Below are 26,534 nucleotides of genomic sequence, written 5' to 3'. Positions count from 1 at the left end.
TCTATATTCGCTTCGTTTAACAAATGACCACTCCACAGTAGTAAAACTAGAGCACAACTCAACAATATTTTCCACAACTAAATGGAATGGAAGGAACTGGAGCCAACATGTTGTCCACGCAATACCTGAATCACACCCAAACAGTCGCTCTCCACCACGATCCTATCCACTCCCTCGTCCGCGCCAATTTCATACCCCAAAAAATTGCTTTAGCCACGAGCCACGACAGTATGTTTATTTCACTTCGGATTTGAATACAGGGATGCCTAATTGCCCAATTTCTAATCATGATAATTTCACAAAACTTCTCAAGGGGTGGTAAATGCAATACTTATCTCACTCTAGTTTCATAATTTGGTACCAGGTAATCTTTAGTTTGGTACAAGTAAGCTTTATTTTGGGTACTACCCCTTAACACACAACTTATCTCATGCTTGACCAAATAATAAAGTAAATCAAATGCTGTAAATATTCTTCAAACAGGCCCAATCTATTGCATCATGTTCATGTCCATTATATGATACAATTGCTTTCTTTCCGCTACTACTCTACACATACTTGATAATTTGATCATCTTTTCAGTTTTAAATTTGTACATTTGGGAACACGATTGAGCCAATATAACTCAAGCTCGACTATAGCAAAAAGAAATTAAACACCAAGAAAATTGCCTTATAAAATTGTTGCATTTCCTCAACTACACCATTGCACACTTAGATGTCTTGATTGGTTGATCTTGAATGGAAAATGAAACAGCCTTAAAGCCTATTGACAGGGTATTTAACCGCGTTTTTCACCATTTTTTTCAGGGCTGCATCAGCAAGGTCTATGCCACAGATATCAGACAGCCTGATGAGATATAGCAGCACATCAGATAGCTCTTCACCCAGATGCTCCTTGTCTGAGTCCTCCCAATTTGGTAAGCCTTTTTCCACCTCTCCTTTCCATTGGAATATCTCGGACAGCTCTCCGACTTCACCCACCTACAAGTGTAAAGCATACAGACGTAAAGATGAGAACAGAAATTAGGAGCATCAACAAACAAATTCCTGATATGAAAAATGTTTATTCTAACATGGTATCTTTAATCAAATGAATTGAAATGAGAAGGCATCTTATAATCTTCTTATTAGAAAATATTCTCATCTGCTAATTCAGGAAGTGTCACCTCAGAATATATGAATTATTCTGAACCCCACTAGGCACTAATATCAGTACCAACTACTCAACCGGAAAGAATCATGTAAACATCACCATCAATCTTTGTCACCTGAAACTTTGCTTCATCAAAAGTAATTGTATGACGAGGCATCATAATCAACCACATATACTTGCGATCATATAGCATCTAGCTAGGTCCTGCTTCTAGGTGTCGCATTATAACAGCGACCTGTACGTACACCATCTGTACCTTTGTTGAGATGAAAACCTTTCTACACTGTCACCGACATTAGAGGAACAGCTAAAAGGTCCCATAGATCAATTATGTGCTGCTTTTATTAATGAATTACGAATCATAAAGAACTAATAACCACCATCAGATGGATTAAGCTCCCCTGGACAGTTAATCAAGTGTTCTCTTTAGTACATTATAACCAAAAAACTATTTATCCATCACTATACCAAGATAAGGCTTAATTAGCTTATAGATGTTGCAAGTAATTATGTAAAATTATAGTGGAACAAATCGTTTAAAACAACGAAAAAAGTAATGAATTTATGACAACGAATGCAGATGCTGCCTTTCTATATCTTGCTATCAATAGTATGAAATTGCAAGAAATTTTTCAACTTTACATAATCAAAGGCTATGCATTCAGAAGAGCATCTCTGAAACCACTGACAATACTAGCCCCTGCATATCAGGAGGTAACCGTAAATATTTGGGAGATGAATGGGAAAAATGTGTTGTATGTATCCCATTTCTATCATCTGCCATGAGAATTACCAGAAATTTTCTTAACAAAAAATGTTTATATAGCTTGCAGGTTACTACAAATTAAACTAATAGCTTGCTGTCAATGAAAACCACTAAGCTGTAAGGCTCCCCACAACCCAAATTCTTGGCATCAAATGATTTTCAGTGATCAATAGTGAATTCCCACCTAAAGGAAACTTAAATATATTCGCGCTAACATAATAATCTTGTTCTTATACAATCAATTACGATGTAATACATAAACAGTTTCAAACACTACAGAATGAACTAGACAGCTAGTACAAACTTGGCTTGTGATCAAAGAAATTTACCATGGCAAGAAGTAAGTTCCTGGGACTATGATACTTCTCCCAGTTTCGTGCCTGAGCGAATTCTTCGAGTTTTTTAGAGATATCCTTCAGGCTAATCTCCTTCACAATCTCTCCTGTCATACAAGTTTCACCCATGGTACTGATGCTAACAGCTTCAGCCTACAATACACTTGTTTAACACTGTAATGCAGAACAATGAAGAGCTACCACAAGATTTAAAGGCAAAGATATTACTATAAATTTTACAAGTAAAGAAAAAAGAATATACCAATCTGATTAAAAATCAATTCTTTTTTGTGAAGAGAGGAGGTTAGTTAATGCTTTAGGGACAAATTATTCTTACACATTGACAGATTCCTCAATAACCGCCCACCATACAAAATAGCCAACTTCCCTACATCAGAATAATTCCCTTAACTAAGGTTTGCAGTTTGCAAGATAGTTGTAATTGTTTAATTATAGTTGAAATTGAGCGCATCAAAGTGTCTGTAATCCCTGTGAATGCCAACTAACTTAGTTAAAGTCTTAGGGTGGCCGGGTGGTGACCATTAAGCAAAACTGTTTATCAAATCCCGTCTACATCATTGCCGTTTGCAGCTCACTATATTTCCATACAATTTTGCAAAGAATATGAGTTTTTGCTTATAAGTTGAGACATTCATGTAACCAAACTACCCTCAATTCTCTATATGCCGTTTTCAGCTCACTCGTAATAAAGCAGCGCATAATGTAGTCTCACTGAGTCACACAATAGATAGTCATCAACAAAAGGACCCTCTAATTTTTAAACATTAAGTTATCTTATTTTCTTAACTTTGATAGATTAGGTCTTAGTCTTGAGAAAAACGGACTTATTGTACGTATTCATGTATCTTTTTGTAAAAAAAAAAACGTAGCTAAGTTTCACATGTGATACTGTTGGCATCATGTATCACATCTGAATAAATGTCAATAGCGACTTAGTGAAGGGGTTGAGTCTTAGCTTTATCAACTCCATAGCATTCAAGCAATTTGAGAAGATGATTATCTTTATCATGGCCGCCTGATTTTTTGCTAGTGTTGACAATTTACTTGGTTGCATTTGTAGACAAGAATTCTATATTGTGGTTCCTTCTCCTAACTTTTTTTGTATACGAAGTATATGATAATGAAGAGGAAAAATTCTATCTTTGAGAAAAAATATCAAGAGAGAACACATTCCCTTCATCCTTGGATCTTTGAACAATGAATAATCTAGTTAATTCTTGTTCCTTGAGATAAGAATATATATCATGTACATGCAACAATAATGACACTAATAATCATATACTTTATGAAACTACGAGTATGTGTTCAAATATCAAACTCAACTATGTAATGAAACTTGACCATAGTTTATTAGTGTTTGTTCAAAATGTTGAGCCACATATTCATATCTATATTGTAGAGTTAAGGCCAGATTCGACACCATTCATGAGGTGATATGATCATATAAAAAGTTCGAGAAACATAGCTATAAAGGTTTTTTTTGCCGCCCTTAGCTTCCTCTTATCCCTCCAAAAGTAGTTATATTTTCATGTGTGCTTATTATTTTAATTTTTTTTTTTTGGTATTTCACCCGATTCACCCTTTAGACTAATCTGAATTTGGGGATCAGTTTTAGGTAGTTAGGTTGCAGTCCCCTTCCAATTATTGTTGCGGGGGATCGAACACGCGGTCCTCCTTACTATTCACCACCCTTCCTTTGACCGCCTTTTGTGAATAATATGTAAGCAATAACATATTCACGTGAGATCTTTTTGAATTCGTCTCTATAAGTACTATCATAATATATAACTTTTATAATTTTTACTTATGAATAATTAAATACGTTAAAGTTTTGCATTAGCAAGCGTGATAAAATAAACAGGTCAAGTAAAAAAGAGCAGAAGAAGTACTATTTAATTATCATTACAAGTATTCAACACCTAGAGAAAACATGCATGAAACTAAGCAAAGCATCATACAAAGCTATTTTTTTGATAAACTGATAATATATATTAATGCTAGCTTAGCTTTATTATGCATACTTTCATGCTAGGCTTTGACAATTCTTTAAAAATCTCAATAGTTGAATTTTGAGCGCATAATGAGGCATCTAATCTAATCTTCTGGGTGATTCTTCGTGGACACTGAGGATACAAATCTCTTCACACTAAGCCAAGCATTTAAGAAGAGTAGGTAAATATTTCAAGGCTCGTAGGATTCTTCTTTTTACTGCTTTGTATTTTTTATAGTGAAGTTGCCAACACAAATTCATAGAGTACGGCTATACATTAATATAATACTCCATATTTTTATACTTCATATTAGTAAAATCAATTTATACCACATTAATTGATGGAAATTTTGTTAAAAACTACCATTTAAATGGCCAGGGCCATCTTGATCCTTTTGAGGGCCCTGCGCTATTTAAAAATAATGAAGTCCTATATTTTTTATTCTCTTCATTTCATAATAATTGACATGTTTAAACTTAACACACATGTCATTATGTGAGTTTGACCATTAATATATATAATTAAGCATTTATTAAAATTATTTAGAATGAAGTTTGTTAGCTTAAAAATAAAATTATTTAGAAGTTAATATAAGTAATTACACTTCATATTAAAAGCTATCTAAAAACATTTTAAATAATACTAATTGCATTTCATACACTACTCGAAATCTATAGTCAAAGTTAGTATATGAATAGACAAAGTATATCAATTATCAAGGAACGGAGGGATCAAGGGAGTATTATATACCTCGCATTTCTTTATATTAGTCAATAATAAAAATATTCGCTAGGAAGGTTTATACAGTTAAATTTAAAGTCATAGAAATATATCTTCTTTTAAAAGAAAATAAAGATTTACATATACTAATGATACATATTAAAAAGGTGGAAGTTATAGAAAGTATAAAATACAAAACTGTTAATCTTAGTATGTCTATAAAAATTTGGAATTTCATAATAGTTTGTCTTTAGAGAAAACTATGCTACGTATTTAAAAAACCAAAGGGTAAAATAAAAAGAACAAAATTAAACCAAAGGAAAAAAAAAAAAGTTCAGGTGCGTATGAGACCCTATACATATCATATAATACTGGAAAAAGCTCTACACCATGAGCTTATGAGACCCTATATGGTCATCTAGAATGTTCAAAAGGTTTACAATATTCTTATATAAATTTATGTAACTAATAGAAATATTCGCATCTATATGTAGCTAAAGTGTTTTGTAGGAACACAAGTTATGTGTTATTACTTGTGTTCCTTCACACTTCATAAGTTTTATGAGCTATAGAAATAGATTAGTTTTGTTTTTTTTTTTTTTTTAAAAAAAAGACACTATGTTGCTAAGCCTGCAAAATGCAACATCTAAGTATCACCTTTTTAAGGTGAGTGTTATGTAGGAACACAGGTCATTACCCATGTTCCTTCATAAAATTTCCAACCTATTACTGCCAATGATTCTTATACTGGAGAAACTTTCCTACTGCAAAACCAGCAAAATGCAGTATCTAAATATCATACTTCTAAGTTTAATATTAGCAAAAGGGATTCTTCACCAAACCTTATCATATTAGGGATTCAGGTTGAGGGGTTTAAAGTTGTTGTGATATTCTCAACATCTGTCTGTTCAGTTTTTCTGCTTTTGAATGCAGGTGCTTGCACATTTGCAGAATCTGTGTTGATTGTCTCAGCATTTCCTTGGCATGGATCTGTAGAATCACAGCGCTTTTCTTTGTTGTCAACAATGGGAATGGAGATTTTGGTCTTTGGAGATCCAAGTTGGTTGACAGATTCTAAGGTCCTTTTGTTGAATGAAGAACGTGGCCGCCTATGCGCTGACCAATCAGGAAATGGTGGGCTTCCAGATGTTGTGATAGTGGCACTCCTAATTTCACCCACTTCTGGTTCAATAGGTTTCTTGCTCCCATGTTTCTCAGTTGTTTCATCTTTGTTGCAACTGGCTACTATTGGAATTGGAATGCTATCAGAGTATAGAGTGTGTGCTGAATTCCTTTTGAGGAATGCACCATCATCAGTTGATATGCGAACATCCTCTAATATCCATTGTAGTTTGTTACTAGCAGTTAATGCTGGTGAGGGACCAACTTTCAGGTGGAATACCTTGGAGCTGATGTTCTGGCATGCAGTAGTAAAAGAGAGTATATCTTCCTGTGAGTGTTAAGAGTTAAGTAAGTTAACACATAAATTAATGCTATATAGGCGTGTATTTAGAAGATAGGGTATAAATCTGTTACAATATATATATATATATATATATATATATATATATATATATATATATATATATAGAGAGAGAGAGAGAGAGAGAGAGAGAGAGAGAGAGAGAGAGAAGAGAGAGAGAGAAAAAAAAAAAAAAAAAAAAAAAAAAAAAAAAAAAAGAGAGAGAGAGAGAGAGAGAGAGAGAGAGAGAGAGAGAGAGAGAGAGAGAGAGAGAGAGAGAGAGAGAGAGAGAGAGAGAGAGAGAGAGAGAGAGAAGAGAGAGAGAGAGGAGAGAGAGAGAGAGAGAGAGAGAGAGAGAGAGAGAGAGAGAGAGAGAGAGAGAGGTTCCGCTAAAAACAGGGCTTATGGTGAAAATTAAAAATAGAAAATCTCAACCATCCATTATTACTAACAAGATCTAACGGTTTAAAAAAAACAAAAAAACGTAGAGTCACTATATAAAAAAATAACGTAACTGTATACAAAAATAGGGTAACTATATCAATTTTGTCCACATTTACATATATGTCGCTATATACAATGATAAGATAACTATATTAATTATAGCTTGCAATGTTGCTGAAAATCTAACAAGATTGATATATACAAAAATAAGGTGACTGAAACAAAATTTACAACATTTCCATGATACTAAGGTCTTTATATACGAAAATAAAGTAACTATATATAAATTTCGGGTAATTATATCAATTTGACACCATTTACCCGGAGGTCACTATATATAAAAATAAGGTAACAATATCAATTTAATAATTATACAGAGGTCAAGTTAATTATAATTTGACTACAATTTAAAAAGATCACTACATGTAAGCCTATGTAGGATTCGAACCCACATCATGTGCACAATACAAGTACACAATGCTCGACCGATTGAGCTAATAGACTTTCGACACACAAAAACAATAAAGCTAATAACTCATATTATTGCACAAAATTAAGAGTCACTATAACAAAATTAATAAATGCTAAGCTTTGCTTTGTGTCAAAAAAAAAAACCCCCAAGTATTACGAGGATATACATCCAACATAGTAAATCACTAACATACTTAATTATCATAAGATAACATCACTATATCCATGAATAATCCATGTGCCAATGCTATTATATTGCCGAAAAACCAAGGTTCCCCGCTATGTAAGGGAGGGAAAGAAGATCAACAAGCCAGCAATGCAGCAAAAACCACATACAACCTCGCAAACACAATATGCTATCAATCATCATATGATAATATGTCTAATCCTAAGATTAATCCATTTTTCATCATTACACCAGCAGCTTCCTCGGATTCAAAAGCAAGATGAGATCAACAAATTAACAATACATTGCAGAACAACAACCAACCAGACCAGTAGACCAAATCCTGCACTTCAACACACTCAAATGCTAACAATCATCAGATGATAACACTTGAACGATCTGGTGTAAGCATTCTAATCTGAACAGCCACACAAACACCAGCAAAGAGAGAGGGGGACAAAAATCACCGAAACCACCAACAACCATCAACACCACCAAAACCCCCTAACCTAGACCACCACCACCCCCCCCCCCCGAAATCCCCAAACCCAGACCACCACCACCACCGACACCACTAAAACCCCCAAATCCAGACCACCACAACCACCGACACCCACCAAAAATACCGAATCCACCCACAAACCCAGCGAAACCACCCACAAACCCACCGCAAATCACCAAAACCACCAACAAACCCACCAAAAATCACCGAAATCACCCACAAACCCACCGACCGTCGTCAGAACCTCCATTAATCAGATCCAAGCAACACTTAATAGCATGAAATTTGCAGAAATCAAAATAAAGAAAATTAATCGGATGATGTAAAAATGATATAATTAGCGAAATCAAAATCGATTTACTTACTTGATACTAGATCGTAGACGATAATGATAACGAATTTGATGAAGAATCGAAGCTATTACATTATTGTGATTTTGAAGTAGCATGAAATTAGAAGAAGAATCGAGAAATTTGAAGTAGAATTACAGTAATGGAGCTTTGAACAAGAGAGAGAAAGGAATGAAGTAGGATAAAGGCAATAAAAAGGACGCGTGTTTTTTTCATCTAATCTCAGCCATTGATCTTTATGGACGGTCAAGATTTTGTATTTTCAGTTTTTGACTTAAGGTTTGTTTTTACATGATATATATATATATTATTTCATTTGATTAGTTTGAGCACATACATTTTTCTTGATCACATATATTTCAGCTGCATTCATTCCAAAGATTTTTTTCAGTTTCATTACTGAATGCTGTAAATGATATGCTGCCATTGTCATCTACAGCATCGAAAGTGAAAGCAACCCTGTATATAATATAGTGTTATGGAATAGATATTTTAGGATTAGTATCTTGTAATAGTGATGCTTAAATATTGTTAATCATAAATATATACCTGATACAAGCGAGCGTCTCTCTAGTGTAGCATTTTGAACAAGCAAAAAATCTCCCTTCTGGAAGCTAGAACACCCTATATATATGGTCAATTGTTGCATAGATGTAGGAGCTATACTTCCAAGTACCCAATGCCTCTCATCCTGTAATGCATTTTGCACCTGCATTTGATTATTAGAATAAGTACATAGGTTCAATAGGTGGGAAACCATTGTTGTGTGTATATGTAGTATTGGATCGAGCTGAAACCTTCTTATCTTTTAGGTACTCGATAGTGACAGTCGATTCTTTATCCTCAGGGGAACAAACTTGTAAAATTCTACCTTGTCGATCTAACAGCATTTGTGTATAATAAAGCTTAGACCTATAAAAGTAACAGCTTGTTAATGTCATATTAAGGAGCATGTATTTGATAATTCATTTGGGAAATTATAGATACCATTCACGCAAGACATTAGCCCTATCTCCCTTTGGGTTAGGCCGTATTTCAATAATGCACAACAATATATAAGGCTTACGTTTGGTCAGTTATGACAACTTCTCTAACATAGGATGGCTGACCATAACATGAGTCAACCAGTCGAACTTCTTCTTCTACAAATAAGACCACTCCCAATACATCTACTATTAGCAATTACTGATATTAGTTTAGATTCTGTAATGGTAATAGTTAGATTTCTGATAATTTCGGGTTAGCATACCATATGTGACATCTTCTCGAATGTCATGTGTTATAGAACCTATTGGCTGAAGTTCTGCATTAAAAAGTATGTTATAATAGCATAATGTGGATTATGAAAGATGTATGAAACAATTACTGTATCATACCACAGATTTCATCTAAGAAATGTGTTCTTGTGATAGCCGCTATTGTGTCAAACTCAGGCTGCTTGACCGGTCACAGGACATATTCGTTGCACAAGAGTTGTGGGTGCAAAATTCAACTGATATGGAATATCAGTGATACCAATTTTGAAATGCCTTGGCATAGGTTTAATTAGAGCATTGGTTATCTCATAATGGCCATTCATCATGAAATTGTGGCCAAAAGTGTCTATTTCATCTTCAATTAACCGGCCATGTATTAGTTGCCCTAGTAAAAGGAGATGTTGCAATGTTAAGATAGATTTAGAGTGCCAATACAAAAACTGAATTTAAAAAAAACTGATCATATAGCAAATATTATTACTGTTTTTTTTTTTTTTGAGAGAAAGCTAGCTTGAATTAATCAAAGAGACAAAGAGTCCATGAGTACATAAGGGGCAATCTCATTAGGATAAGAATTCTCCCAGATTTGTTCAACCCCATGAGGAACAAGCTTTGCTAAACAGTGGGCAACACAATTGCCATCCCGTCTTACATGAGACCAAGTGACAGAATTAAACTGTGTACACAGGAAAAGAATATCACCCAAGACAGTATCAAGATCAGCCGAGTGCCTCGCACCTTTTGACAGACGATCGATGAGTAGCTTACAATCTGATTCCAGAATTATATCCCTATGCCCTGATGCTAGTTTTAGAGCCCTGAGGATTCCCTTGGCTTCTGCGATCTCAGGAGCCCAGAAGGCTTGCGTTCTTCTTGCTGCAGTCCATAGGACTTTACCCTCGTGGGTTCTAGCAACTATGCCCAGCCCAACCCAGCCCTCAGTTACTAAGGATGCATCGGTATTAATCTTGACAATGTCACACGGAGGTGCCAGCCATTTGGTTGGGCTACGAAGAGGGGAGGGATTGACAGCTTTGTGAACACGGACTGCATACTTTTCCAGATCTTCCACATACCTGAACACACGATGGGTGAGGATCTCATTTGGCGTTATTTTGTTTTCAAAGACCTTGCGGTTCCTTTCTCCCCATATACACCAGGCTAGGAACATGCCACGTTGTTTTACCTTGCTGTCAAGAGATTTCCAGCTTGCCACCAACTCGCAAATAGATGTGTAGGAGCTCCAATCAGCCATTTGGTCGCACTTGCACTTAGACCATAGATCTTTGACCCTCGGACAATCCACCAGAGCATGAGCAGGGGTTTCTAGAGTAGCCCCACACCACGAACACTGCGCATCTTCAATCATATGCCTATGGAGAAGGAGGCTACGAGTAGGGAGAGTCCCTGTACAGAGGCGCCAGAAAAAGTGCTTAACCTTGGGGATCACATTTGCTTTCCAGAGTTCAACCCAAGCTTGGTGAAAGGTATCAAAATCGCCCCCTTTCCCAAGCATATACGCTGATTTGACTGTGTAGTTCCCTGTCATTGAGAAAGCCCAGCATAGTTCGTCCTTTTGGTCAGATTCACTAATAGGAATAGCAAGGATGCTCCGCCTATCCCTCGCATTAAAGTAGCCATCAATGTTATCATTTCGCCAATCCCTTTTTTCTTTGTCTATAATACCGCTTACCCATTGCAAATTTGGAATGGCTGTGCTGGAGAGAAAGCGCCCCTTCGAGTCGGCTATCCAGGGGTCATCCCAGAGCTTTATACTTCGACCATCGCCAACCCTCCATATCACCCCTTCCCTCACAAGAGCTTTCGACGACCAAATGCTACGCCAAGAGTAGCTCCCTGCCAGCCTAAGAGAAGAATCGAGAAACTCATTGTTGGGGTAATACTTTGCTTTAAGGACCCGCCCAAGGAGAGAATTGGGAGCTTTTGTGAGGCGCCAAGCTTGTCGTCCCAGCAGAGCATCATTAAACACATTCATGTCCCTGAAGCCCATGCCTCCCAAGCATTTTAGGGTGCACGTAGACTTCCAACTTCTCCAATGAGTTTTCTGTTTCCCATCCGAAGAGCCCCACAAAAACCTAGCCATAGCAGAGTGAATACGATCAGTGACCGAGTGCGGAATTTTGTAAACCCCCATTAAGTATGTAGGAATTGCCTGGATGACGGATTTAAGAAGAATTTCCTTTCCTGCTCTCGAGAGAAGCTTTTCCTTCCACCCTTGCAACTTCTTCCAAATTCTGTCAATTAGAGCCCCAAACACAGCTTTCCTTGAGCGACCCACTATTGTAGGGATCCCGAGGTATCTTTCATGTCTGTCTACCTGTCTCATATTAAGGATATGCATCAAATCTTCTCGTAGCTTAGATTCAACCCCTTTACTAAAGGACACCTCCGATTTTTCATAGTTAATTTTCTGTCCGGATGCCTGTTCATATTGGTTGAGTACATCAACTATTGTTTGACATTCCTGACGGTTTGCCCTGGTAAAAAGTAAGCTATCATCTGCAAAGAGAAGATGAGATATCTCTGGCCCCTTCCGGCTAGCTTTAGCCCCATGAAGTTTCCTCTCACGAACTTTATTCTGCAGCAGACTAGAGAAAGCATCAGCTACTAAAATAAACAGATACGGTGATATAGGGTCTCCTTGTCGGAGCCCTCTGGTAGGAGTCACCGCCCCACAAACATCACCATTTATCACAAAGGAGTACGAAACAGAGGAGACACAGTCCATAACCAGATTAACCCATCTACCATCGAACCCCATAGTGAGGAGAAGACGTCTTAGAAAACCTAATACAAACTATCAATATCATAATTGGGAATGCCTAAAAAGGTAGTGGGATTTGATATAAACGTGGACATGGAATAGATTTCTACTCTAAGCAAGCTTCAACATAGTGCTGAAATTCAAAATTGCTTTTATGACACCACAAAATATCATGATTTACACCTTTCAGAGTTTATTAGACTTAGTCCAGAATAAATTTGCTTACAATAATGCTGAGCTCATTAATTGCATTTAACCCATTATTAACCATGAAAGTATTATCTTAATTGATTTTTTATAAGTAATTATAATAATAGGTTGATGATATTGGTCTCGAATCATTAGTGTATGTATATAATACACAGGACTATGTATTTCAGCCAATTACAGCTTTATACACTTACTGTGATGTCACTCAAAATTGATGGATGTATCTTGAGCTAATTGCTAACAAATATTGAATGACTTAATTTAGGTCACCTTCTAAATTGAATATAATTGAATTGTTATTTGATTTTAAGGTGATTAGTAATAAATATAGTACTCCCACCGTCTCCGAAAAAATGACCCTTATGGCTTAAATCTAGTCCCAAAATGATTATTCCATTTGCATTAAAATACTCTCCAATTTGCAACAATATTTGTGCAAAGTTAACTTTCCCATGTAAATTTTGTTTTTCCATGTACTTTTGTTACTTTCTCTCTCTACTTTTTTGCAAACCCCATGTGAATTTCATTTTCCAATGTACTTTTAATACTATCTTTTTCATTTTCTTAATACCCGCGAAATTGGCCCAAAAGGGTCGTTCTTTCGGGGACGGAGGTAGAATAAAATTGAGTATATTGAATATATAAGTAAACTGTTTTTTAAAGTCGGGAAAAATAAAACTACATGTACCTATGATTTTCATTATTTGGTATATGTTGGGATTAAATTGAAATAACTAATAACAATACATAACACCCCTTACTATCTTTTCTTCACTCACCTCTCCTTTCTCTTTCAGTAAGGGTAAAATTGTCTTTTGTCCATTTAATTTAATCCCCATCCCTTTATATCACCCCCCTTAGTTGTTACTTCCTCCGTTCTTTTTACTTGACCCGCTTTGACTTTTACACTATTCACCACCTTTTCTTGACCGTCTTTTGTGAATAATATGTAAGGAAAAACATATGCATATACGGAGGAAGTATTTGAGAGGGATAACTCCCTTTTCTATCCCACTAACCCCCTCCTTATCCCCCCATTTCTTTAAATTTATAAAAGACTAGTCAAATTTCTCATCTTTTGTCCTTATCCCTCGTCTCCTGTGATCCTATCCCTCTGAACAAACAAGTTGTTTGGAAATGAATACATATGACAATCTTTACGAGATGGGGAGTACATGGTTACTCTGTGCTGCGTTTTCCCAGAAATTGTTCTATTGATAACCCCACTAAGACCAGTGAAACAACCAGGAAAGGAAAAATCAAACTTGTGGAGCCACTGAATTATTCCTTTAGATGAAATTATAGCCACTGAAAATTTGATCTTGCATTATCTCGTTTGAGTGGATTATAGCAGAGCTTGCAAGTTGCAACCATTATTTTATTCAGTCATCTTTTGTCCAGCATGTCAAATTGATCTACCTTATCTCCTTTTGCTATTTCTAATTGGTTGAAATTACGACAGTATAGCACTACCTTGTCTCCTTTTGCTACAAGAATTCAACCGTATGATAGCACTATAGCAGACCTTGTTTATCACTACCTTATTCTTTACATCTTATTTCACAAAAAAACACAAAAAAAAAAAAAAAAAAAAAAAAAGAAAATGGATATTGTTGGCACAGTTCTATCAGCTGCTCAAACTCTGCTTGCAGCTTTGCAGTGTTCAGAGCTCCAAGAGATCCTTTCAATCTTTGGCTACAAATCCCAGCTCGATGATCTCCGTCACACTGTCTCTGCCGTCAATGCTGTGCTTCTTGATGCAGAGGCCAAGCAGGAGCTCTCCCACGAAGCACAGTACAAACTCGAGGAGCTCAAGGACGCCGTCTTTGAAGCAGATGATCTGCTGGACGAGTTTGTGACTCTTGCTCAGCAGAAGCAACTCTTGGAGGCTGGTGGTAGTCTCTCTAAAAAGGTGCGTCACTTCTTTTCTGATAACCCGCTAGCTGATGCTTACAGAATGTCTAGAGGGGTTAAGAAAATCAGGAAGAAACTGGATGCTATTGCTTACAACACTCAGTTTAGCTTTAAGCATGATCCCGAGCCTATTCGGAGGAGAAGGCCCGAGACCTGTTCTTATGTGGATGCAGCTGATATCATTGGAAGACAGGATGACTTGGAGAAGATTGTTGGTATGATGCTCGATTCTAATGTGCAACACGATGTATCTTTTCTCACTATTGTGGGAATTGGAGGGTTGGGCAAAACAGCCCTTGCTCAGCTTGTGTATAACGATCCAAGGGTTACAAGTGCATTTCCGTTGAGGATGTGGACTTGTGTCTCTGATCAAGATCAGAAGCAATTTGATGTAAAAGAAATTCTTTGTAAGATTTTGGGTTCAGCTACTGGCCAATCACACCTAAATGTTCAACAAAACCATGTTAGAGGGCCTAATAGAGTAAAGAAGTTTAGGAATCCATCAGTTGGATAAGAACAGTAGATGTAATGTTGGTGAACGGAATTGAGCAACCGTGACGCTTAAAAAGGAGTGAGGAAGCCTCAAACTGCATAGAAATAGGCAAGAACCTAAAGCATAAACTAAATTGGCCTAAGTGCTGATTGTGTGAGGGGTTCACCAGGGAGATACCTAAAGGTTCAGTAAACCCATGTTAGAGGGCCTAATAGAGGTAACCAGTTTGGGAATCCATCAAAGAGTAATAGCTAGACAATTTGAATAACTAGGATGCTAAAAAAGGAGTAAGAAAGCCTCAAAATGCATAGAAATAGTTTAGTACCTAAACTGTAAACTAAACTGGACTAAGTGCTGGTTGTTTGAGGGTTTAACCAGTGAAATTCATAAATGTTCAGAAAAACCATGTTAGAGGGCCTAATAGGGTAAATAAGTCTAGAAATCTATCAATTGGATAAGAACAGTGGGAGGAATGTTGCTCAACAAAGTTTTGACATAGCTAATAGCTATCTAATTTGAGTAATTGGGATGCTAAAAAAGTAGCTAGGAAGCCTCTAACTGCATAGAAATAGCAAAGTATATAAATCATAAACTAAATTGAAGTAAGTGCTGATTATTGGGAAGATAATAAGGCAAAGCAATTCCTAAAAAGGTTGACTCTTGTTTTTTGGAGAAGGTAGCTGCTCATGAACTTAGAATCTAAATAAGGATTTTTTGTTATCCTCAAAGTACATTTAACGCAAATAGTTGGACTGCAACAAAATCTTGGAGTAATCCTAATTCAAAAGAGCCTTGTAAAGACTGAGGTCCGCCAGCAAAAAGAAGTGTTACTATTGGTTAAGAGGGAAATTGATCACGTAAAAGGTCATGCAAATACAGGGTGAACAACTCGTTGGAAAACGTTAGAATCTTCAAGGGAGAGCAATGCCATTAAACCCTAAAGAAGTCTACACTAAATGTTGATCAGTATAGTTCTAGATACCAAAACAACATGGAAATTAATGTGTTTGAAGTTATTACTAGAGAAACACCTAGATGTTCATCAGAACCAGGTTAGAGGTTAATAGCTGAACAAATCTATGCTTGTTTCTAGGAGAACCTGGTAGTTTATGGACTTGGGATCTCAAGGAAGATCCTCTGGAGGTTGTAGTTCATTTAAGACAAACCGTTAGAATGGAACAAATATAATCTTCCTTATAATAGTGTCACTCCTGGGAACTGGGAGACTGATAAATTTTATGGGACTTTATTCTTAGTTCATGAAGAACTCAAAAGTAAGACAGGTCGCAGATATCTAATTAAGGACAGTTGGACAATAGCTATAAAGTTGCAGGTTGTAGGAAGTCAAAAAAGACATGTCAGTAAAGCTATATATAGAACACTTATAACAAATAACTATCTTAAGGAAATCAATGGCTTCGTTTCTACCTTAAAACAGTAATTGGATAAATGTAAGGGCTGAGAAAGGTCTTATGTAGGCAACAAAAATCTGAACATTGAGGATTTATTTTTTTAAAACAAAGTTTTGTTTAAGTACCTCTATATATGTAACAGACACAAATAAAGCTAATCTGTAGGAAAACAGTTTTAAAAAGTTTAGCAGTAGGTAATGTCTGTGTAGATGTAATGACAACTGTAATTTAAATACTGATAATGTATGTAATACCTGGAACAGCAGCATTTGCTGCAAAGAATTCAATCAATGGAGTCCTACTTCGTTTGCCATTTCAAACAACAGATCTTAGCCGTTCATGTGGCCTTAGATGTATGCTCTGCATATTTGGTAAATGTACTGGTAATAGCAGCACTGGTGGATGCATTTGAAACAAATCAAAACTGAAAATTCTCCATGCAGCCTCACATGGGGATATCCATCGCCCAGATTGATATTCTTCAATTTCATCTACTACTTTGTCTTTGTGAGGAATAATATTATACTGAATTCGATCATGACCCTTATATACATATTTATATATATTTTACAGCTTTAATAGTGGAGCACACCTCAACATTGATATGACAATCAAACAATGCTGATAGATATGGGTTGTATGGTATCACCCAGCGATTATCAAGTTGAGCACCCCTTATTTTGACACTTTCTCCTGTATCTCTCCTTCTATATAAAGGGTACCCATCTTTATTAACGCTGGTTGCATCAGAAAATTGTCGAGGAAAACCATACTTACAAGATACTTGCATCCCAGATCTACGCATGCATGAGCATGTGGGATTTAAACTTCCACATGGACCATGCATCATATGTTTAAGTACTATCTTTCGTAGAGTAGGAGAGGTGACTGAAGGTATTTCTGCACATACGAACTTATCATAATCTTCAACATGCTTCAGCTTGAACTCTGGCTTCAAAATTATTAAGAAATGAGCATGTGGAAGACCACGCTTTTGAAATTCAACTACATATATCATAGCAGCTACCTCACCAAAGCACTTCTGTTCCATGATTTGTTTTTTCAAAGCCGCTAATTTAGCATATAATATTCGTGCTACTAAATCAGGACGATCTTGTGCTTGTTCTCGACCAGTCAATTCATTCTTAATCTCTGGCCAATTAGCATTACATGTCATGGTGACAAAGAGATCTGGCTTACCAAATTTTTGCACCAAAGCCATTGCATTGAAATATCACCGTTTCATATGCCGTGGACCACCAATATATGAGGGAGGTAAGATTACCCTGCGCCCAATATTTGCTGCTATGATTTCACCACAATCTAGAGAATCAAGCACGCCTTGATATAAATCAGCTCTCATAGTGTCTTGGTTATTGCGAAAGAAATCAAGTCTTGTATTCTCTACTTTGACATACATATCAACTATGTACTGCTGAAAACACCTCCCAGCCCGAAGCATCAAATTATTTGGCCTAATCTGTAACTTGTATGCATAATACTCTCTTGCCGACACATACTTATCTGCCTTTGTATTTCTTCGTGCAGAACCTACAATATAAAGTTCAATATATTAGGATACACCTACTTGCACAGCGTTTTTTACAGAGTACACATATGTACATATATGAAAACTTACGAGATGCTTCCTCTGTAAGTAGTTCTTCTGTTGTATGAACAGCACATGACATAACTGGATCGACCTGCATAGCTGTTTGTTGATTCCCACCCCATGTTTTCTTCTTAAGCCCTTGAGTCCATCCGCATTCACCTTTTGGAAATAAAAGAGGATATTGCAATGGATCATAACAGCCATAATAATGCTGGATACGATGTGACTTAGATGATCTCCATCAAAGCTCCCTCCTAATGAACTGAAAGCAAATAGATTATTGTATAAACGAGCATATTTCTTGAAATGCATAGCATCTTCATCATCACTTGTAAAATGTCTCTGCAATTCAGCAGGATATTCATTCATAACTATTTGAATTTCACCGTCACCACAACAAAAATGTAAACATTCAAATGCAAACTTTTTAGCATTGCATTTTGGACAATAATGTGGAGCAGGTAACTTCATAGGACTATCAGGCAACTTCAACCCAATCGTTGCTATCAGTCCGCCTGCATGAAATTGTGTTTTCCTAAGTATTATGCAGATAATTCCTAGGCATACATAAGATTTATATTCTGTAAATCAGTAAAGCTAAAACAATAAATACCAGTGTTGTCTATAGATTGGCGCCTCTGGCGTTGCCTAGGTCCTCTGGCTCTGCTTCCAAATTGTACAACATATAGATGTGCAAATCAATATAACTGTAGGAGATTTAACTCGGAAACATATTTGTACATTATTGCACATAACATATTGCATACCAATATCGTTCAAACACTGATGCTGTATTTGCCTACGCGTCCTAGGCCTCCTGTTATAATCCACATTACATAAAAAAATACATAATCGGTATATGAAATCCTGAATACTGCCATGTACAAAGCATAACAAATTTATACAAACCTTGAAATTGTTTCTCTTTTAACAGATGACTCCAATCCTACAGGAGATGCAACTGCATCCACAACATACATATAGGGTCAGTATAATACTACATTCAGAACATACAAATACATGATCAATGTCAATCTGAGAAATAGTAGTACGTAATACTACCAGTGTTATTAGCCAAGTGTTCAGCATGCAACTGCCTAGGCATTCTACCGGTTCTGCTGCCTCCTCTGCTGCCACGAACATCAAGAGCAATATATCTGAATACTGTTTAAACAACCGCGACTACAACAAACTATGATTACCTAGCCTCTTTGTTATAAATACCTCACTATTCCAGATTGAGACATGGATTCCAGTGCACGTCTGCGGCTACTTGTACTTGGTAAAGACCTCGGCATCATGTTCAATTGAACCCTATTCACCATGTACTAAATGCTCAAATTCAACAACACTATTGAATGGGAAAAGCATTTTTAGATCTATACCATGGTATATCAAAATATCTTAATCAAACACATTTAACATCATACATCTATCATATCATAATACACCAGGAAGATTGAGTACAATATCTATAAAAAGGGATTAAATAATGCGATTGACCAAGCAAGGATTCAGAGATTATAACAAAGTCAGTCTTCATATTATATAATATTTATACAATCTTCTCATCAAAAGTCATTACATAGAAATCAACAATACAACATTACAAAGTCCGAGTTATATGAACTTGCAACTACATGATACACAAACTTAAAAAAGTTTTTGGCGGGATAGTATTTGTTGTGAATGCGACACGTGTACTTTAGGGATAACTCTGGTGATTACTTTAATATATAGTATATAGAGTATAGATAGACTTTTTTCCCTTGAAGGCTTTTTTTTTATATGCAATAATGCATTATTTCTTTTTTTGTTTTTAATGAAAACAAAAACAATTAATAAAAAGGATCTTGCTAACGAACGCCTCGCGACGTTAGATAGACATTTAAAATATTTTCTAAACTAGTTTTAATTTAGAAATGCATACCAAAATCACGCGTCAATCAGTATAATTAATGTTCAAATTAATTTAATATTTCTATTTTTAGCTAGCTTATATAATGCCTCAACGTTCGTTAGTTTTTGCGTAATAAAAATAATCTAATTAATGAATATCCCCTTCAAAAAATTTTGACAATATACCTGTTTCGACCTTCCGAACAACCCAACATAAATCCGCCCGACCCAAACCCATACTCGAAAGTGAGAGTTTCGTAATTGTGAAAGTATAAAACCCTAAAAAACCCTAGACCCATATAAACATTTTCACTTGCCTCCCTTCATCTCTTTCGCAACTCCATTTTCAGAGAAACCCAAAACTCAATCCAAAATGGTACTTTCTCTCTCCTCTTTCTTCCTACTAATTTCCATGGAAGTTTAACTTTGTGCTTGAATTAATGTAATGACCTGATTTTCTGATGAATCGATTGGTTTTTGCAGCCTTTCAAGAGATACGTTGAGATCGGAAGAGTTGCTCTTGTTAACTATGGCAAAGAATATGGCCGACTTGTCGTCATTGTCGATGTTCTTGACCAGAACAGAGTAATTCCATTATCTCTCTTTTTATTAGGGTTTTAATTTGCAGTTTTTTAGTTGAATTTGGTTTGGGTTAAGTTTTGATTCTGCAATTGGAAATATTGAATGTTGAATTTTTGTCTTAGTTATAATTTTTTGATTTGTTGATGATGCTTTTGTTTTGATTAATTTGCTTGTATTTGCGACTTTTATTGGCTTTTTGTTGATTGGAAACATTCCCAAATCTTGTGTTTTTGATAGTTGTTTCGCAAGACTTATCTTTTATTGAGTATATTTATGAACTACTTGTATATGATTAGTGGAATTATGTAGGAGTTCATTCCTTTAGCTGCTTTGCTTGTCCATGCTCCAGTATTCGGGTACTCAGTACACTGATATGGAGTGTTTCTGTGAATTATATGTTTAGTAACTGTATATTGGCTGCATTGCCCGTTTGAGTTCTATGTTTAACCTCGGGTGCTCGTGTACATGGCACATATAATAATATGGATATTGATAGTTTATGCTTCAAACTGTACCGATATATAGAATCATAATTGTAGAGTGGCCATTGGTGAATTAGTGAACATTACATACAAGCTGTTATGTTTCTATAGATTCGATTGGACTCCTGTATGCTCAACATTTCGCAAAGAATATCTTGTGTGCTGTATATGCTCAATTATGGGTTGAGTCCTGAATGGAGTTTTGTTCAAATGTTAATTTGTTTGGAAAATTGCTTGTAGGTTCTTGTTGATGCACCCGATATGGTAAGGGGTCAAATGAACTTGAAGAGGCTCTCTTTGACAGATATCAAGGTTGAGATTGAGAAGTCACCAAAGAAGAAAGCCTTGGTTGAAGCTATGGAGGCTGCTGGTAGGGTTCCTTTGGTCTCGTATTGGTGTTTTGCCGTTTTTGCCTTTTGTTTGTTTTGTGATTTAATTGGAATGATTTTGCAGATGTTAAGAACAAGTGGGAGAACAGTTCATGGGGTAGGAAGTTGATCGTCCAGAAGAGAAGAGCTGGTCTTAACGACTTTGACAGATTCAAGATCATGTTGGCCAAGATTAAGGTTTGTGTTTCTATCCATCCTACAATCCCAATGTTTGCCAAGATTAAGGTCTGTGGTTTTACTGATTCATCTGTCATTCTGTTCTACTTGTGCAGAAAGCTGGCTCAGTTAGGCAGGAGCTTGCAAAGTTGAAGAAATCGGCTGCATAAAATGTTAGGAATCAAGATTTTGTTATCTCTGGTTCATTGCGTTTTGATATTTAAGATTTAGAAAATTTTGATCGACTTTATATTTTGTGAAGTACCTACTTGATAGCAATGGCATCTCATTTCTACTGTCTTGGTTTTGTAACGAATACTCTTTGCCTGAGTAATGAATTTAGAAATCTGCTGTTTGGAAGAGTTTCTAGAATTTCGACTTCTAAGTTATTTTCTGGTACTTTTTCTTTGGTATCAACTTCATTGGTTTCTCTGTACCGTTTTATATGGATCAGACATGCAGACTCACGTGGCTGTGTTAGGACAACTAGCAGGAGTGGCTGTGCTCCTGTGCTGAGTGATTTTGGCTTGCATATAGGTTCAGTTCACTAGTTGTCTTAGAGAGGTTGGCTATTCGACACTGTTTATCATTGCTTTTGATTGTAGAGATCAAGAACATGCTGTTTAGTTTACATTTTTCATATACATCAGAAGGGAGGGGTATTCGTCAAGTGCCATTTTAGTTAGGCTTTATTCGTTGTGACATGATTACGTTGAAGTCCTCTTAAACCTTGGCAAGGGAAGTTGGATTTGACTCTGTGGAGTGGAACAAGTTTTTGAGTTTTCTTATTCACACTGCCGATTACTTGTATTCTTCGTATACGAGTAAACATATGAACAAATCCTTCTCCGTGGTTTCGTACCTTCCCTTTTTTCTACCTAGGTTAGCTACCACCATACTAGTACATTGATCATTGCCTATGTACTGAATTTCTAATCTGCATGCTTATATTTTCTAACGGGCAAGCCCTAGTTTCTCTTCTTGAGAAACAATGATTGTTTCTCTAGTGGCAAATTCTGTAAATAAGAGCAAAATTGTCAATATTATATTATTTTTTGTTGCTGACTCACAGACAAAAAAACAATTACCTCTTTTTTTCTCTTTCTCTCGTCCTCCCTTCTTCATTTTTCCTTACTCATCACTTGTCAACAATGGCTCATCAACAATGGCAGATTATGTCTAATTAACACCCCAAGAAACCTCATCCCAACACTACAACAAACCCTAGCCCCAACACCACTTTCGCGGCTAAGTCGCCGAATTTAGCGAAAAACCCTAGGAAAAAGATTGAAATTAAGGACATGATTAATCCCTAAATGATAGGTGTTTGACGTATGCTTGAGCTTTCCCTCCTCCATTGAAGCTACTCCATAATTATTGTGAAATAGAATTTGATGATTAACCATTAACACTAGATTGTTAATTATTTTTTTTTATTGAGTGAGAAAAGCTAGGTTAGCCCCTTTGATTGGAGATACCTAAAGCATCCTTTTGGATGATAAGGGAGAGGGATGAAAACGAGATTTGATTTTGGGTTTTGGACACCACTGTCAACTTGTCAAGACTTACTAGTTGACTCAAAAATCGAACTCTTTGAATTGTCTTAGGTCATGAAGATGAGAAAACGCTTGCTTTTTTAATAAAAAAAATATCTTCAATCAATTTACCTTAATGTAGAGAGTGAGGGATAGCTAAAGTGGTTAGAGTTTCCTTCCCGATTTCAGGAGATCTTGGGATCGATTCTCACCCCTACCCTTGTGACTCTCTTAACACCAAAAAAAAAAATTACTTAACATACCTAAAATTAAATGTATCTAAAGTATCACCTAAAAAAACCACATTAAAAGCATTTTTCGGCTACTATTTTTCTAACTTTATGCTAACTCTCCAATTTCAACCAAAGTTTTAGCTACTAATTAATTCTAGCGACTTATAATATTTTCTTAACTGTTCCATATATGTCATGAGAATTCAAATTGTAGTTGGGGTAAATTTGAAAGCTCACTAGTGTCTACCCGTACTCCATTGACTTATAACACTTGTCAATATAGCTTTGATAGTTACTAACTCTAAAAATTATAAATACGGAATTGTTGATATTATAAGACAAAGTTAACAAAATCTCACTATAACGAAGTAATTTTTTATGTGTACAAAAGTATAACATATCAAAGGTGAAAGTGAATAATATGAATAGCGGCTAAAATCAATACGTAAAAAAGAAGAATTATACTCCGTATTGTGAATTTATTGATTTATATCTCCCTAAAATCTAAATCTTCCTATTTTCGGGTAACAATTTAGAAAAAATAAAATCATGGTTATGAAAGCTGATTCATTGCTTTTCATAGCTTATTTTGAACACAAGCAATAAAAATAAATAAATTAAAGTTGCCTTCATATTTTAAGTTGCAAGTAAATGAGTAATTCATTTCAAATGAAAAAGGAAAGAATAGCCTTATTAGTCCCTTAAATAAAATTATTATTGTATGATTTCCTGCAATAAACATGCCACATTAAAAGCACTTAAACATTGCTTAAACAGCAGGTTATAAAAACATTAGACTTTATTATAAAGTTTCACAAATATCACGTTAACAAGGGAAGTAGAAATCTTCCTAATTCCTAAATCCTCTGTTAATTTCATTTTTAAGCTAATTTTTCTCTCTCTTCTCCCACATCATATGTTCTAGTCTTCTACCCATTAGCTACCATTTACGTAAAGCATTCAAACTCTTCCTAGTTCCTACCATGAAACTCAAAAACATATATTCTAAATTCCAGGTAATTTAATAACTTGTATCATTTGTTCATGTTTCCATTAAATTTTCTAATGATTTTTGATTTACTAGAAGATATGATTTGATGTGTAATTGTATGCAATGAAAATTACGATTGTCCATTTGTTATGTTGGGTGCACAAGTTAGCGAGTAGCATTAGTCATTTACGTAATTACATTAATGTTTGGTAAAATCAGTTGTATGTTGTTTCTCCTTAATTGTTATTATGCAAAAGTCATTCTCAAAAAACTACTCAAACTAGTTATTTTATTTTTAATAATATGTCTACCAAATATGTTTTGATTGTTTTACCACATGTAAAAGTCAAATGAAAGTCAAATAGCTGGAAAGTCAAGCATGTAGGAAGATGAGATTAATTAAAAAAATTGTTAATAGAAAAGTTGGTAATTAATTTACCGATCCAATATTTTGCATGATGATCAATGTTGAAATGGCAAAACAGAACCTCTTTGTTCTTGAATAACACATTTTTGTTAAATTGGTGCAGGCATTCAGGTGGAAGAGTCTGCTTAAGGGGTCTGATGATGTTGATGGGGCGGCTTATGTAAAAGGGTCTAAGAATGTGAAGAAACCATCATGGATGACGCCTATCTCACACGGGTATCATATTATCGAGGCTCGATCGTGGGAGGAGAAGAGGATGAATTAGAGAAGCCAGACAATGTTGTTGTGCAAAGAGAAGAAAAGGAGGATCTTGAGTTGTGGTTTTATGGTGTTTCGGATGCTAGTATTGGTGATGGCATCAGTAGGTACTTGCAGTCAAATTTTTTTGACAGGAAATTGAAGGAGGTATGAATGTATGGTCATATATCATCTTTCAATTATACCTTTGCTATGTGAGACCCTTTTGATTGTGTCATGTGTGTAATGATTTGAGGCGTAGTGTGTTAGCATGAGAGCATTCAAGGAACTCCTAGTTGATTCCTGATGTTGTTTATAAGACAAACTTAATTACTGTAAGTTAGGTACCATGATCATGTGTTTGACAAGATTATATTGATGTTGAACTATAGTCTCTGGTGGTCAAAGTTAGCAAAGACACGATGAGAAAGGCTTACCTTGATGCAAGAGCGAAGCTTGAGAGTGATAAACCGGAGAAGATGGTAAAATCTGCATCTGCAATGATTTTCAATGGTGAGAAGATTGTGATGGCGCAGATGGGTGGTTATAGAGCTATTGTGTGCAGAGATGGTATGGCTCATCAGTTGCGGGTTACACATCAGTATACCGGAAAAAGGCATTGGCCTCACCGGCTGATTTCAGGCATGAGCTACTTGTCTACTTCAATTCTATTTAGTTGTTTGTATGTGGAACTTGGAAAACTATTTTTTTGGTGATAAACAGTTGGAGAAGGTTGATGATACTACTTGTCTACTTCCATGGCTAAATGCATGGTGTTCATGTCTCTCATAATGCAATATCGAATTAACTTGTCTTTTCATTGCTGCATAACAGGGGCAATGCGCATTCCAAGAGTACGCATACAAGCATGTCATTCAGGGAGTGAATCAAGCAGAAAACAGACAAATAGTTTAGAATTGATTGCTGCTTCTGAAAGAATAGATTCAGAAACTGAATTCATTATCTTAGCAAGTAATGGTATTTTTGAGGTAACATTATATCATTATACCCTTACATAAATATAACCATAGTGTTTGTGAAATGTAATACTATTGTCTGCAAAAATTCTCTGCCTGAAATTTTCCCTTGCCTATCAGGTAATGAGGAATCAAGAGGCAGTGGACCTCATCAGGCACATAGATGATCCTCAAGAAGCTGCCGAGTGCTTAGCAAGGGAAGCGTCAATGAGAATGAGCAGGAGCAATATTTCTTGCCTAGTTATTCGTTTTGATTAGTACAGGGTACATATTTAATGCCTTTTGATATACGATCATATCAGATGATTAACTGTAAGTCTGTAACTAGAGGTGGATTGACGAGCATATGTATAAGCAGTGAACTGTGGGTTTTCTCTCTTAAATTTCATATAATAAGATTAAGAAACCAAGATTTCAATTTACCAAAAGAATCATGAACTATTTTAATTAGGAACAGTTTCAAAAAGTAAAATCAATTGAGTGCAAAGCAGGTGAAGAGAACATATTGTGCCACGAATGAAAAGATTTTAGCTGTACCCTTCAGCATCATGGCTTCTTTCA

At 35.8% G+C, this 26,534-nt stretch overlaps 3 protein-coding genes and 1 pseudogene across 3 annotated transcripts; 3 read left to right on the top strand and 1 right to left on the bottom strand.

Moving 5' to 3' along the window:
• Positions 1-474: 474 nt before the first annotated feature.
• On the bottom strand, positions 475-2,675 carry LOC110718132 (dCTP pyrophosphatase 1-like). The gene is made up of 2 exons (XM_021896928.1): positions 2,251-2,675; positions 475-983 (listed from the first exon to the last, which is right to left on the bottom strand). The coding sequence occupies exons 1-2, from the start codon at positions 2,383-2,385 to the stop codon at positions 759-761; spliced, it is 360 nt and encodes a 119-aa protein (XP_021752620.1). The 5' UTR covers positions 2,386-2,675; the 3' UTR covers positions 475-758.
• A 17,519-nt stretch (positions 2,676-20,194) lies between these two features.
• LOC110717830 (60S ribosomal protein L14-2-like) lies at positions 20,195-21,945 on the top strand. The gene is made up of 5 exons (XM_021896614.1): positions 20,195-20,340; positions 20,448-20,549; positions 21,269-21,398; positions 21,482-21,594; positions 21,690-21,945. The coding sequence occupies exons 1-5, from the start codon at positions 20,338-20,340 to the stop codon at positions 21,741-21,743; spliced, it is 402 nt and encodes a 133-aa protein (XP_021752306.1). The 5' UTR covers positions 20,195-20,337; the 3' UTR covers positions 21,744-21,945.
• Positions 21,946-24,150: 2,205 nt separating this feature from the next.
• Positions 24,151-25,712, top strand: LOC110717569 (annotated as a pseudogene).
• A 25-nt stretch (positions 25,713-25,737) lies between these two features.
• LOC110717671 (putative protein phosphatase 2C-like protein 44) lies at positions 25,738-26,423 on the top strand. The gene is made up of 2 exons (XM_021896433.1): positions 25,738-25,985; positions 26,094-26,423. Exons 1-2 carry the CDS (start codon positions 25,755-25,757, stop codon positions 26,229-26,231), a joined length of 369 nt encoding a protein of 122 aa, XP_021752125.1. The 5' UTR covers positions 25,738-25,754; the 3' UTR covers positions 26,232-26,423.
• The last annotated feature ends 111 nt before the right edge of the window (positions 26,424-26,534 follow it).

The sequence above is a fragment of the Chenopodium quinoa genome, unplaced genomic scaffold, assembly GCF_001683475.1.
Source record: "Chenopodium quinoa cultivar QQ74 unplaced genomic scaffold, ASM168347v1, whole genome shotgun sequence".
In the NCBI taxonomy this organism is placed as follows: domain Eukaryota; kingdom Viridiplantae; phylum Streptophyta; class Magnoliopsida; order Caryophyllales; family Amaranthaceae; genus Chenopodium; species Chenopodium quinoa.
This window is presented reverse-complemented; position numbering and strand designations above follow the sequence as displayed.

What these genes read in the sequence shown, in the direction of transcription:
- LOC110718132 (XM_021896928.1), bottom strand. Translation starts at nt 2,385, where the DNA reads ATGGGTGAAACTTGTATGACAGGAGAGATTGTGAAGGAGATTAGCCTG. An exon ending in GGAACTTACTTCTTGCCATG is followed by an intron (nt 984 to 2,250) that starts GTAAATTTCTTT and finishes TTACACTTGTAG; the next exon opens with GTGGGTGAAGTCGGAGAGCT.
- LOC110717830 (XM_021896614.1), top strand. An exon ending in ATGTTCTTGACCAGAACAGA is followed by an intron (nt 20,550 to 21,268) that starts GTAATTCCATTA and finishes AATTGCTTGTAG; the next exon opens with GTTCTTGTTGATGCACCCGA. An exon ending in TGAAGCTATGGAGGCTGCTG is followed by an intron (nt 21,399 to 21,481) that starts GTAGGGTTCCTT and finishes ATGATTTTGCAG; the next exon opens with ATGTTAAGAACAAGTGGGAG.
- LOC110717671 (XM_021896433.1), top strand. Translation starts at nt 25,755, where the DNA reads ATGGCTAAATGCATGGTGTTCATGTCTCTCATAATGCAATATCGAATT. An exon ending in CAAGTAATGGTATTTTTGAG is followed by an intron (nt 25,986 to 26,093) that starts GTAACATTATAT and finishes CTTGCCTATCAG; the next exon opens with GTAATGAGGAATCAAGAGGC.